Raw genomic sequence first — 13,060 nt, 5'->3', positions numbered from 1 at the left:
CCATTGTCAACAAATGGCATTTTAGAAGAAAAAATAACACAAACTGTTTTCTTTTTATGTCGTATACAGCATGAATACAACGTCTGCTCTCATTGTACTTTGTATAATTTCGAGCTACTCGCACTGTTGGAATGCATAAGGGTGTTCAGCTATATAGACAGATTCAAAGGTTTGTGCCCTAAATAGTATTTAATTTTAGATGAGCGTTGTGCCGACCACAACGATACAGACGTTGTTGTACGCATGCTTCCAGTCCAAAGCTGAAGACGGTAGGTGGCGAGAGTCTTGGATCCGGTTGGAGTGTAAGACCTCTTGCCTGGATTCTGGATGCACATATTACGATGCTGGGTGGAGAAATGTCAACACGATAACGCTTCTTAATAACAAATTCCGTCATAAAACGGATTCCCCCTCAGGGCAGCAGGTAAATATGTGAATATATATTATTTACGAACCATAGGCGTTTCTAGTGAAAAGACTAAATGTACTCGTTGGTAGCTAACACTATAATCTCCTAAATAGCGGCTCCGTTCTGTGTTTACAGTTAGCCGGTTAGCTCGCTATTGTCCGATCCGGCTTAGGGCGGTTTGAACCCGCCAGGCGAGAGTAAAAGCAGTTGCGGAAGGTAACGTCAGCTACAGAAAGCATCAGATGACTCTTCTGCGACAGAGATTCTACGAAGCCGTCTTTTGGCAAGCTGGTTGTTTTATTGCTGTTTGACACTAGTAGGTAGCAAGTGTATGTAGTTCTTAGATGGGTGTGCATCACTAACGCTAATATAAACCGTGTAAACCCGTGGCGTGCTCTGAACGGTGAAACACTGACAGATTTGGTCGGTAACTGAGCCCGCGTTAACGCTGCTGCATTGCAGATGGTCCGGAATCCATCTGAAGCCGGCCGAGATAACGCTCACTAGCTCTAGCTAGATCGGAAGAATTTAGACTGCTAAACACAATGTTGTTTAACCCTTTGGCACAAGCTTGATTTAGCAAGGCTAATTTACAGTTATTTTGCTTGCTAAGTTAGTAATATCCAGTTTGTGTCCACTTGCCACGCTGGCGAGCGCTGAGATGGCTAACGAGCTGTTATGATATGTAAACTTATAACTAAAACGGTTAACGTTACTTAGCTAAATTAAGAATATAGTTGTGTTTCAGTTTTCTAGATTGCTGTGTTTTATTTACAAGAGTTGACGTTAGCTCGTAACCTAAACATTTGTTTACGGTTATAACGTTGATGCAATAGCTAACTAGAGCTAACATCTTTCTTTCCCTATAATGTAACTGTTACCACTATCATTTGAGGTTTAACGGTCAAAACTTTTTGTTGACTTTTGTTTCAGGTTGAGCCGTGCATGGCGTCTGGCCGGACAGGTAGCTGCAAACTATGGATTTAATCCAAATCACCCTTTCTGTGCGAGGGCCAACGTCGCTGGGTAAGGACTGAAAGCGTTTTGAGCGAATGGACACTACAGTTGGCTAACATTACTGGAATTTGTTTGTTTATTTGTTTCGAAATGTTTGCTATTGCTCGTCTTTTTTATGAACACAGCTTTGCGTGTTGTCAGTATCCTGCGAAACGTGAGGAGTAGCTATTTTAGCCCGCAGGTTCATTCGTAAAACGCCCTCCCCCCACAGGTGAGCAGTTTGGGGTTGTCGGCAGCTGTGAGTCTTTGGGAAACTGGTGTTCGCAGAGAGCCGTGCCGCTCCAGGCGCAGGAAGCCGACGGGTACATGTATATTCTGTCCATGATCTTCAACATAACAGTTCAAAATGGTTCCCTTTTCAAATGTATGACAATAACAGCACCCCTCCCCCCACTTCCCCCGTCAGATCTTTGTGGAAACATACCATCTACGTGCCAAAGGGCGTTGAATGTAAATACCGTTATTTCAAAGGATTCTTTCTGGAATCAAAGGTGAGTGCTGTTTTATTTTTATTATTATTTTTTTAATTTCAGTTCAGGCAAACCCCCTTTACCCCTCTGATAGCTGTAGGTGCAGATTTTTTTCTTATGCATTGTTTTTTGCATGAATTGTTGTAGTGCAAGTCCATGTACTAATGGGATTTGTTCTGTTTCTGGTGTAAAGTTATTTGATATCTTGCACCTCGAAGATGCAGGCTGATGGAATTTTAATCCTGGTGTTTTTAAGATGGCTGATAATGTTGAATACTTTGCTTGAGCGAGTGCTGATTGTTTGGGCTCCATAGGTTTCTGCCACTTTGTATTGACACAGATTCTTAGCTGTGCCTGAACCCTTGCAGTTTAATGGGTAACTGTTTCAGATTAAACAGTGTGTGAGAGACGGAGCTAGAGAGTGTGTGAGTGACTGAGTGCGAGACGGAGCTAGAGAGTGTGTGTGTGACTGAGTGCGAGACTGAGCTAGAGAGTGTGTGAGTGACTGAGTGCGAGACTGAGCTAGAGAGTGTGTGTGTGACTGAGCTAGAGAGTGTGTGTGTGACTGAGCTAGAGAGTGTGTGTGTGACTGAGCTAGAGAGTGTGTGTGTGACTGAGTGCGAGACTGAGCTAGAGAGTGTGTGTGTGACTGAGCCAGAGAGCAGAGAGATGGATATCTTTGGCAGGGTGTTTTATCTGTCACACGCACTTTGGCTGCTCTTGGGCGTTGGTCCTTGAGAAGTCCACAGAGTGGCATTCTGGCGTGTTGCCAAGCTACATCGGTCTCCAGGAAATCTGTGACTCAGGCAGCTTGGCTTCTCACCTCGTAATTTCTGTCATAAATTTTAATGTTGCTGTCAATGTTTGATATTCTACCCTATGAACTGAAGATGCAGGCTTCTGAACAAACACTTTCCTGAAGGGTTTAGCTTTCGTGTTCTAGGAGATTCAGACTCCGCTCCTGTGCTGTAGGAGATTCGGACTCCGCTCCAGTGCTGTAGGAGATTCAGACTCCGCTCCAGTGCTGTAGGAGATTCAGACTCCGCTCCAGTGCTGTAGGAGATTCAGACTCCGCTCCAGTGCTGTAGGAGATTCAGACTCCGCTCCAGTGCTGTAGGAGATTCAGAAGCTCGTTCCCCCTGTGGGCCTGCTCCGGGCCTGCTGGGGCCTCTCCTTGTGAAGGCTCTGCTCGACGGACAGGCCCTGCGGTCTGGCCCTGGCAGGTCCAGAGCTCCCACAGGTCCACCTGCTGAGCGGCACGATATGTTCTCCTCCCACTCATGTCTGTGTGGCCGCGGCTGCTGGGCTGTGGTGTGATGACATCACATGCTTCAGAATTGATGACAAAAATATATTTGGGCTTTCCAAAATATGTAGAAAAAAATATGTTTGAGCATTTCAAATTGGGGTGAAAAGGGGGAGATGGACACTACATTAAGAAAAAAGGTTATTCTACAGTTGATAGTTTTGTTATCAGGACGAGAACTGAGTTCCGTATCCCTGTCACTAATGAATCCACTTTTCAGATTTCACCCAATTGTGGCCCGCTGGCTGGAAGATTGGTGAATATTTCGAGCTCAAATCTTTTGTTTTGTTTTTAATTTAAACTCCTCAGCAATCACTGTCACAAAACAGTGATGTTATATATAATATCTGTAAATACATCTTAACACCTAACATTGAAATTACAGAACGCTCGTGATCCATGTCAAGTCATAGTCAATAAGTGGGAGACGCATCGGCATCCGAGAGCGTTCAACTCAGGTACATAATACACAACCTCACGGGTTGGGTTTAACTCGGGTGCATAACTCAGAACCTCACGGGTTGGGTTTAACTCGGGTCCATAATTCAGAGCCTCACGGGTTGGGTTGAGTTCAGGTACATAATACACAAACTTACAGGTTGGGTTGAGCTCAGGTACATAATACACAAACTTACAGGTTGGGTTGAACTTGGCATAATACACAGACTTACCGGTTGGGTTGAACTTACAGTTTGGGTTTTAGTGAAACACAGATACCCGCTCCTGGGCCAGAACCACAGTGCTTCCCCATCGAGTGTTACCGCTGAGTTCTCTAGTGACTGGGCAGGGGGGAAGTTCAGCTGGCTCACTGGCGTCTTAAAATGGCTGCTGGCTCACTGGCGTCTTAAAATGGCTGCTGATTGGGGTGCGTTGCTGATGCTGGTGGTGGTCACATAATGTAGTGCTGCTTCAGGCTTGTGCCTCTGGCTCCTGAGGACCTGTAAAATAGGCTGTGGCATGTGCTGTTTGTAACCGGCTGCTCCAGGCACAACTACCCGTTCCCCAGCTTGCTCTATATCTGATACAGAGCTGGTGCTCGACTGTCTGTCTCTAAACTAGGAGCCAAGTGGGCTGCTCTCATCAGTGAGCATTCTTATGTTTTTGGGATTTGAATATCCTGTAGCGCTGGCAATATTGCTGTAAGACGCTTAGACTGGTATCAGATATCTTCCCATGGATGGACTTTAAGGAGGATGCTGTTTTCAATTAAACATGGTTTGACCCATCCGGTCCAGCAACAAGGTCACTTCCTTTGTTTTTGCAATACATTGAAGACAATTGAGTTTGAGGTCAAAAGATATACATGAGATCACTGATCCGAATTTCAGCTTTTATTTCCTGTTTTTTTTTTTTTTTTTTGGTATCTAGATGTGTTAAACAATTAGAACATATCACCTATTGTATCAGACCACCCAATTTTTAGGTGAGCAAAAGTATTTGGACATGTGACTGACGGGTGTTTCTTGTTGTCCAGATGTGTCCTGTTAGATTGATTGGTTAAACAATAAATAGTTATGAATGTCTACTCTTGGTTTTAGCCTTGGGTTTTGCCTGTGAAGACTGCGCTTGTGTTAGAAAGGATAAACCAACATGAAGACCAGAGAGCTGTCTTTGGGAGAAAAGCAAACCATTTTGAAGGTTTAGAAAAGAGGGGGAAAACCAGGTCGACCAAGGAAAACAACAGCGGTTGATGATGGAATCATTGTGAGAACTGTGAAGAAAAACCCCCAGAAAACCCCAAACATCAGACATCACAAACAATCTCCACAGGCCAGGGGTAAAAGTATCTCAATCAACTGTTCGAAGAAGACTTAGAATTCAGCAATATAAAGGCTCTACCACAAGATGCAAACCACTCTTCAGTAGTAAGAATCCATTTACATAAATGCTCCCTGTTCCAATACTTTTGCTCACCTAAAAAAAGGGTGGTCTGATGCCAAAGGTGCTATGTTCTAAGTGGTTTAACCCCTCTTGGTGTAAATACCAGGAAATTCTGAATTCTTGTCTTGTGTTCATCTTTTTATCTCAACCCCAAATATATTCAGTGTATTGCAAAAACAAAGGAATTGGCCTTGCTGTTCCAATACATTTGGAGGGGACTGTAGCACTTGTAGAAAAACACTGCAAATTGCTTTCAGAGAATTTCAAGACCTTTCCGTGAAGTCAGCTAGAGAAGCCAACTATTAGCACGTGGCTAGGGGAACTAAAGATGCCACCACCAGCTGAAGCAGCTGCAGAACCTGATATCGGTCTGGGGTCTGGGGGCGGGTGTGGGGTCAGGGGGCGGGGGTGTAGCCGTGCTGTGCTTTTTTTATGGGGGAGGCACTGTTCTGGACGAGGTGCTCAGCGTCAGGTTTCTCGTGTTTGATTACTGATGAGATGAACACATATTCAGTCCTTTCATGAGCAGCTACTGGGTCTGCTGGTTTGTGTTGTTACTCTGCACTTAAATTAGAGCAGTTGATTACACTGTTACTCGTCTCACCTGGTTACCTGGGTCTCAACAGGGTGAAAACAGAAACAAGCAGACCTAGTAGCTCTCCATGACCAGGGTTGGAGACCACTGTTCTAGAGAGTGTTAGCCCTACACTCAGTGTCACACACACAGTGTCACACACACAGGGCGTCACACACAGGGTGTCAGCTCTACACAAGGTGTGTTTACACCACTGGCCCACAGGTTGTTCACGGTGGTGATGTTCACACCACACGCTGGCTGTGCAGCTCAGTGTTAAATATGATGTTTCAGCCCTGCTCAGCGCTGCTCCCCGTGAGCTGGAGTTACACTACTGAACCTCCAGCACGTTCTTGTACTGTACTACACACACCCTAATCCACACACACACACACACACGCTCATGTATGCTCACATACACATACGCCATACACACACATACACACACACACCATAATTCACACACACAGGTATGCTCACATAGACATACACACACACACACACACACACATACACGCACTCAGGCACTCGCGCGCACACACCCCCATAATAACACAAGAGTGTGTAGTTTTATATGGAGCACCTTGCTGAGTGTTTTGTAATTTAATCAGCAGTAATGGGGGAATGCTATGAAGGGCTTCATTGAAAGCATTATTCATATTTGCTCTAGATTTTTGTATTGCTGTATTGATGCACTGCTTGGATTTGCTAAGTGCGTTATCTGTGGTGATTCATCAATGGCGGGGACAGCCTTGCTTCATATCACAAGTCTATACTGGTTTGTACTGACAAAGCACATAGGTGTGGCTGATCTGATATTAAGACAGTGTTTGTTTAATGGAACCCGTTTATCTGACTCGAGTTCCAGCTAAACAACCTGCGGCCAATGGCCGGAACATTCCCATTCTGGTACTAACTGAGTTAATGGACCTCCGTAACACGGGGCTCAATGCGGGGGGTGGAGGGCTGTTTTAGAGACTCCTGCTCTGGCACGAGCTCACAGTGGGGTCCCAGTTGGCTGCTGTCGTCCTGTTTTTGGGGGGACGCTGAAATGGGAATGGAACTGCGCCATACTGAAGCACTGTAGTTGTGTGAAGCTGAGACGCTGTCCGTGTCTCTGTGTGACGGTGCCACTGCTTGTGTTGCTTTTCAGAATCGGACCTGGTTATTGACGACGGAGAGTTTGGCCTTTACAGTAAGTGATGTTCAGACCACGCGCTGTGTGTGTTATTAATAATGTTTTTGTGTTTATACAGACGATGTGCAGTGTGTGTTATTAATAATGTTTTTGTGTTTATACAGACGATGTGCAGTGTGTTATTAATAATGTTTATGTGTTTATACAGACGATGTGCAGTGTGTTATTAATAATGTTTATGTGTTTAATACAGACGATGTGCAGTGTGTGTTATTAATAATGTTTATGTGTTTATACAGACGATGTGCAGTGTGTGTTATTAATAATGTTTTTGTGTTTATACAGACGATGTGCAGTGTGTTATTAATAATGTTTATGTGTTTATACAGACGATGTGCAGTGTGTTATTAATAATGTTTATGTGTTTAATACAGACGATGTGCAGTGTGTGTTATTAATAATGTTTATGTGTTTATACAGACGATGTGCAGTGTGTGTTATTAATAATGTTTTTGTGTTTATACAGACGATGTGCAGTGTGTTATTAATAATGTTTTTGTATTTATACAGACGATGTGCAGTGTGTTATTAATAATGTTTATGTGTTTAATACAGACGATGTGCAGTGTGTGTTATTAATAATGTTTATGTGTTTAATACAGACGATGTGCAGTGTGTGTTATTAATAATGTTTATGTGTTTATACAGATGATGTGCAGTGTGTTGACTCCGGGTGGCTCACGTGGCAGACAGAGATTCGGCTCAGGCTGCACTTCTCAGAGAAGTCTCCGGTGTCCATCACCAAGAAGAAGTTCAAGAAGTCCCGATTCAGGTAGAGTGAGAGCCTGGGGGGGGGGGGGGGTCACATTTATTTAGCACATTACATATGTTTAACACATTATATATATATTTAGCACATTACATATGTTTAGCACATTACATATGTTTAGCACATAATATATATTTAGCACATTACATATGTTTAGCACATTACATATGTTTAGCACATAATATTTATTTAGCACATTACATATGTTTAGCACATTACATATGTTTAGCACATTATATATATTTAGCACATTATATATATTTAGCACATTACATATGTTTAGCACATTATATATGTTTAGCACATTACATATGTTTAGCACATAATATATATTTAGCACATTACATATGTTTAGCACATAATATATATTTAGCACATTACATATGTTTAGCACATTATATATATTTAGCACATTACATATGTTTAGCACATTATATATATTTAGCACATTACATTTATTTAGCACATTACATATGTTTAGCACATTATATATATTTAGCACATTACATATGTTTAGCACATTATATATACATCGACACAATTCTCCTCTTTTTGGCTCTATACACCACCACAATGGATTTGAAATGAAACAAACAAGATGGGCTTTAACTGCAGACTTTCAGCTTTAATTTGAGGGTATTTACATCCAAATGTGGTGAACAGTGTCGGAATTACAACAGTTTCTATATGTGCCTCCCACTTTTTAAGGGACCAAAAGTAATGGGACAAACTAACAATCATAAATCAAACTTTCACTTTTTAATACTTGGTTGCAAATCCTTTGCTGTCAATTACAGCCTGAAGTCTGGAACGCATAGACATCACCAGACGCTGGGTTTCATCCCTGGTGATGCTCTGCCAGGCCTCTATTGCAACTGTCTTCAGTCCCTGCTTGTTCTTGGGGGATTTTCCCTTCAGTTTTGTCTTCAACAAGTGAAATGCATGTTCAATTGGATTCAGGTCAGGTGATTGACTTGGCCATTGCATAACATTCCACTTCTTTGCCTTAAAAAACTCTTTGGTTGCTTTCGCAGTATGCTTCAGGTCATTGTCCATCTGCACTGTGAAGCGCCGTCCAATGAGTTCTGAAGCATTTGGCTGAATATGAGCAGATAATATTGCCCGAAACACTTCAGAATTTATCCCGCTGCTTTTGTCAGCAGTCACAACATCAATAAATACAAGGGAACCAGTTCCATTGGCAGCCATACATGCCATACATGCCCACGCCATGACACTACCATCACTGATGAGGTGGTATGTTTTGGATCATGAGCAGTTCCTTTCCTTCTCCATACTCTTCTCTTCCCATCATTCTGGTACAAGTTGATCTTTGTCTCATCTTTCCATAGGATGTTGTTCCAGAACTGTAAAGGCTTTTTTAGATGTTGTTTGGCAAACTCTAATCTGGTCTTCCTGTTTTTGAGGCTCACCAATGGTTTACATCTTGTGGTGAACCCTCTGTATTCACTTTGGTGAAGTATTCTCTTGATTGTTGACTTTGACACACATACACCTACCTCCAGGAGAGTGTTCTTGATCTGAACTGTTGTGAAGGGGTTTTTCTGTTGTGAAAGAATTCTTCTGTCATCCACCACAGTTGTTTTCCGTGGTCTTCCGGGTCTTTTGGTGTTGCTGAGCTCACCGGTGCATTCTTTCTTTTTAAGTATGTTCCAAACAGTTGATTTGGCCACTCCTAATGTTTTTGCTATCTCTCTGATGGGTGCGTTTTGATTTTTCAGCCTAATGATGGCTTGCTTCACTGATAGTGACAGCTCTTTGGATCTCATATTGAGAGTTGACCGCAACAGATTCCAAATGCAAATAGCACACTTGAAATGAACTCTAGACCTTTTATCTGCTCCTTGTAAATGAGATAATGAGGGAATAACACACACCTGGCCATGGAACAGCTGAGCAGCCAATTGTCCCATTACTTTTGGTCCCTTAAAAAGTGGGTGGCACATATAGAAACTGTTGTAATTCCTACACCATTCACCTGATTTCGATGTAAATACCCTCAAATTGAAAGTCTGCATATCTTATTTGTTTCATTTCAAATCCATTGTGGTGGTGTATAGAGCCAAAAAGAGGAGAATTGTGTCGATGTCCCAATATTTATGGACCTGACTGTATTTAGCACATTATATATATTTAGCACATTACATATGTTTAGCACATTACATATATTTAGCACATTACATATATTTACCACATTGCGTATATTTAGCACATTACATATATTTACCACATTGCGTATATTTAGCACATTACATATATTTAGATGCCTTTATCCAAAGTGACATACAATAAGGCCATACTGAAGGTTGTTGGAACAACTACAGAACAGGTTGCATAAGATACAATTCACATAGAATCTGTGGTCTACAGCCGTAAACGGCAGGTCAGTGCATAGTGCAGGTCAGTGAGGATGGCGCGGGTTAGTGAGCAGGGCGCAGGTGAATGCAGGTGAAGGTGAATACAGCTGAATGCAGGTGAAAGGATACAGGGGAATAAAGCTGTGGTTGCAGGTGAATTCAGGTGAATACAGGTGAATGCAGGTGAAGGTGAATGCAGGTGTATATGTGTGTGTGTGTGTCGCAGGCTGAAGCTGAGCCTGGAGGGCTTTGAGGAGGAGGGGGATGATGAAGAGCAGAGTCCGTGCTCGTGCAGTCGCATGGCGAGCACGCTGGAGATGAGCATGATCAGCGCCGGAGGCTACAGGTCCCGCCACTCGCAGCCCGAGCACGGCTACGCACTGGAGCCCGGCCGCTGGACCGAGTACAGCATCCACACCATGGACCCCGACAACCTGGAGCTCACCTTCGAGTTCTTCGAGGCGAGTCGCCTCGGCGCACAATATGTCACTACGTCTTAGGATGATGTCACTGTGTCTTAGGATGATGTCACCACTTTAGGATGATGTCACTGCATTTTAGGATGAGCATGCTGTGGGCGGGGCTTGATACTGTGGGCAGTGTTAGTGTGTCTAACGGGGTTTGAGTGCTGTGATTGACCTCGGGGTGTGTGTGTTGCAGGGTGATGTTGAGCGGTGTTGGGGTGTGTGTGTGTTGCAGGAGGACCTTGGCGAGTGTGTGTTGCAGGGCGATGTGCACCCCGGGCTGGTCGGGACGGCCTGCCTGCTCTCCTCCTCCTTCCACGAGAGCGGCCGGAACACTGGCCTGGTAACCCTGCCCATCATGAGCCGCATCTCCCGCCAGACCATCGGCAAAGTGCGCGGTGAGACACACACCAGCACACAGCGCTGCTGCCACCTGTATGAGGTGTGTGTGTGTGTGTGTGTGTGTGTGTGTTTGTTTGTGTTTGTGTGTGTTTGTGTTTGTGTGTTGTGTAACAGGTGTGTAACGTGTGTGTGTGTGTGTAACGTGTGTGTAACGTGTGTGTGTGTGTGTGTAACAGGTGTGTAACGTGTGTGTGTGTGTGTGTGTGCAGTGGACTACCTGGTGATCCGGCCCATTAAAGGTCTGATGTGTGACATGAGCTCCTGCTTCACTAAGTACTGGAGGAAGAGGAGCGCCCTGGACGTGGGGCACAGAGGGGCTGGCAGCACCCGCCACGCAGCCAAGTCAGTCCCACCTGTACACCTGTACTACACCTGTACTACACCTGTACTACACCTGTACTACACCTGTACCACACCTGTACCGGGTCTCACATTTACTACACCTGTACTACACCTGTACCGGTCTCACATTTACTACACCTGTACTACACCTGTACCGGGTCTCACATTTTACTACACCTGTACTACACCTGTACTACACCTGTACCGGGTCTCACATTTACTACACTGTACTACACCTGTACTACACCTGTACCGGGTCTCACATTTACTACACCTGTACTACACCTGTACCGGGTCTCACATTTACTACACCTGTACTACACCTGTACTACACCTGTACCGGGTCTCACATTTACTACACCTGTACTACACCTGTAGTACACCTGTACCGGGTCTCACATTTACTACACCTGTACTACACCTGTACCGGGTCTCACATTTACTACACCTGTACCGGGTCTCACCTGTACTACACCTGTACTACACCTGTACCGGGTCTCACATTTACTACACTGTACTACACCTGTACTACACCTGTACCCGGGTCTCACATTTACTACACCTGTACTACACCTGTAGTACACCTGTACGGGTCTCACATTTACTACACCTGTACCGGGTCTCACTGTACTACACCTGTACTACACCTGTACCGGGTCTCACCTGTACTACACCTGTACCACACCTGTACCAGGTCTCACCTGTACTACACCTGTACCAGGTCTCACCTGTACTACACCTGTACCACACCTGTACCGGGTCTCACCTGTACTACAACTGTACCGGGTCTCACCTGTTACTACACCTGTACTACACCTGTACCACACCTGTACCGGGTCTCACCTGTACTACACCTGTACCGGGTCTCACATTTACTACACCTGTACCGGGTCTCACCTGTACTACACCTGTACTACACCTGTACCGGGTCTCACCTGTACTACACCTGTACCGGGTCTCACCTGGTACTACACCTGTACCACACCTGTACCAGGTCTCACCTGTACTACACCTGTACCAGGTCTCACCTGTACTACACCTGTACCACACCTGTACCGGGTCTCACCTGTACTACAACTGTACCGGGTCTCACCTGTACTACACCTGTACTACACCTGTACCGGGTCTCACCTGTACTACACCTGTACCGGGTCTCACCTGTACTACACCTGTACTACACCTGTACCGGATCTCACATTTACTACACCTGTACTACACCTGTACCGGATCTCACCTGTACTACACCTGTACCGGGTCTCACATTTACTACACCTGTACTACACCTGTACTACACCTGTACCGGATCTCACATTTACTACACCTGTACTACACCTGTACCGGTCTCACCTGTACTACACCTGTACTACATCTGTACCGGATTCTCACATTTACTACACCTGTACTACACCTGTACCGCGTCTCACCTGTACACCTCTATCGAGTCTTAGCTGTACTACACCTGTCCCAAGTCCCACTCTACCACACCTGCTCTCAGTCTCACCTGCTATGTACCTGCTCACTTGTTTAGGGTAAATGTTAGTGGTTAGAGGTAGGATTAGGGTTTCACATTGAAAAGAGCAGCATTAAGGTTTAGTGTGCTAATGGGAAGAGCCTCTAATGCTCTGTGTGGTGCTTCTCCGTTTCAGACACACCAAAGTCCGAGAGAACACCATCGCCTCCTTCAAAAGTGCTGCCAGCCATGTGGAGTCTGTCTGTCCACCAGCTCCCGTTTCTCCAGTCTTACGCTGCAGTAACAACATGTCCGCCCAGGATATCTGTGCAGTCCACAGTCGCTGCTTCTGCCTCTCCCCCAAAATATAATTAAATGCTGATTTGTTATAAAGATGAAA

General features: G+C 44.6%; 1 protein-coding gene across 1 annotated transcript in view; it reads left to right on the top strand.

Annotated features, from left to right (window-relative positions):
• The first annotated feature begins 282 nt into the window (after positions 1-282).
• The window catches only part of gpcpd1 (glycerophosphocholine phosphodiesterase 1), a 30,320-nt gene continuing 17,542 nt past the window's right edge, over positions 283-13,060 (top strand). Inside the window, 11 exon segments of the mRNA XM_061244055.1 lie at positions 283-424; positions 1,343-1,435; positions 1,638-1,728; positions 1,833-1,917; positions 3,588-3,660; positions 6,811-6,852; positions 7,504-7,627; positions 10,229-10,463; positions 10,702-10,864; positions 11,078-11,210; positions 12,857-12,920. Coding sequence (XP_061100039.1) covers positions 1,387-1,435; positions 1,638-1,728; positions 1,833-1,917; positions 3,588-3,660; positions 6,811-6,852; positions 7,504-7,627; positions 10,229-10,463; positions 10,702-10,864; positions 11,078-11,210; positions 12,857-12,920 — 1,059 coding nt within the window. The 5' untranslated portion in view covers positions 283-424; positions 1,343-1,386.

Source organism: Conger conger, chromosome 5 (genome assembly GCF_963514075.1).
Source record: "Conger conger chromosome 5, fConCon1.1, whole genome shotgun sequence".
In the NCBI taxonomy this organism is placed as follows: Eukaryota; Metazoa; Chordata; class Actinopteri; order Anguilliformes; family Congridae; genus Conger; species Conger conger.
The sequence above is the reverse complement of the archived record's forward strand: the minus strand, read 5'-3'. Positions and strand labels throughout refer to the sequence as shown.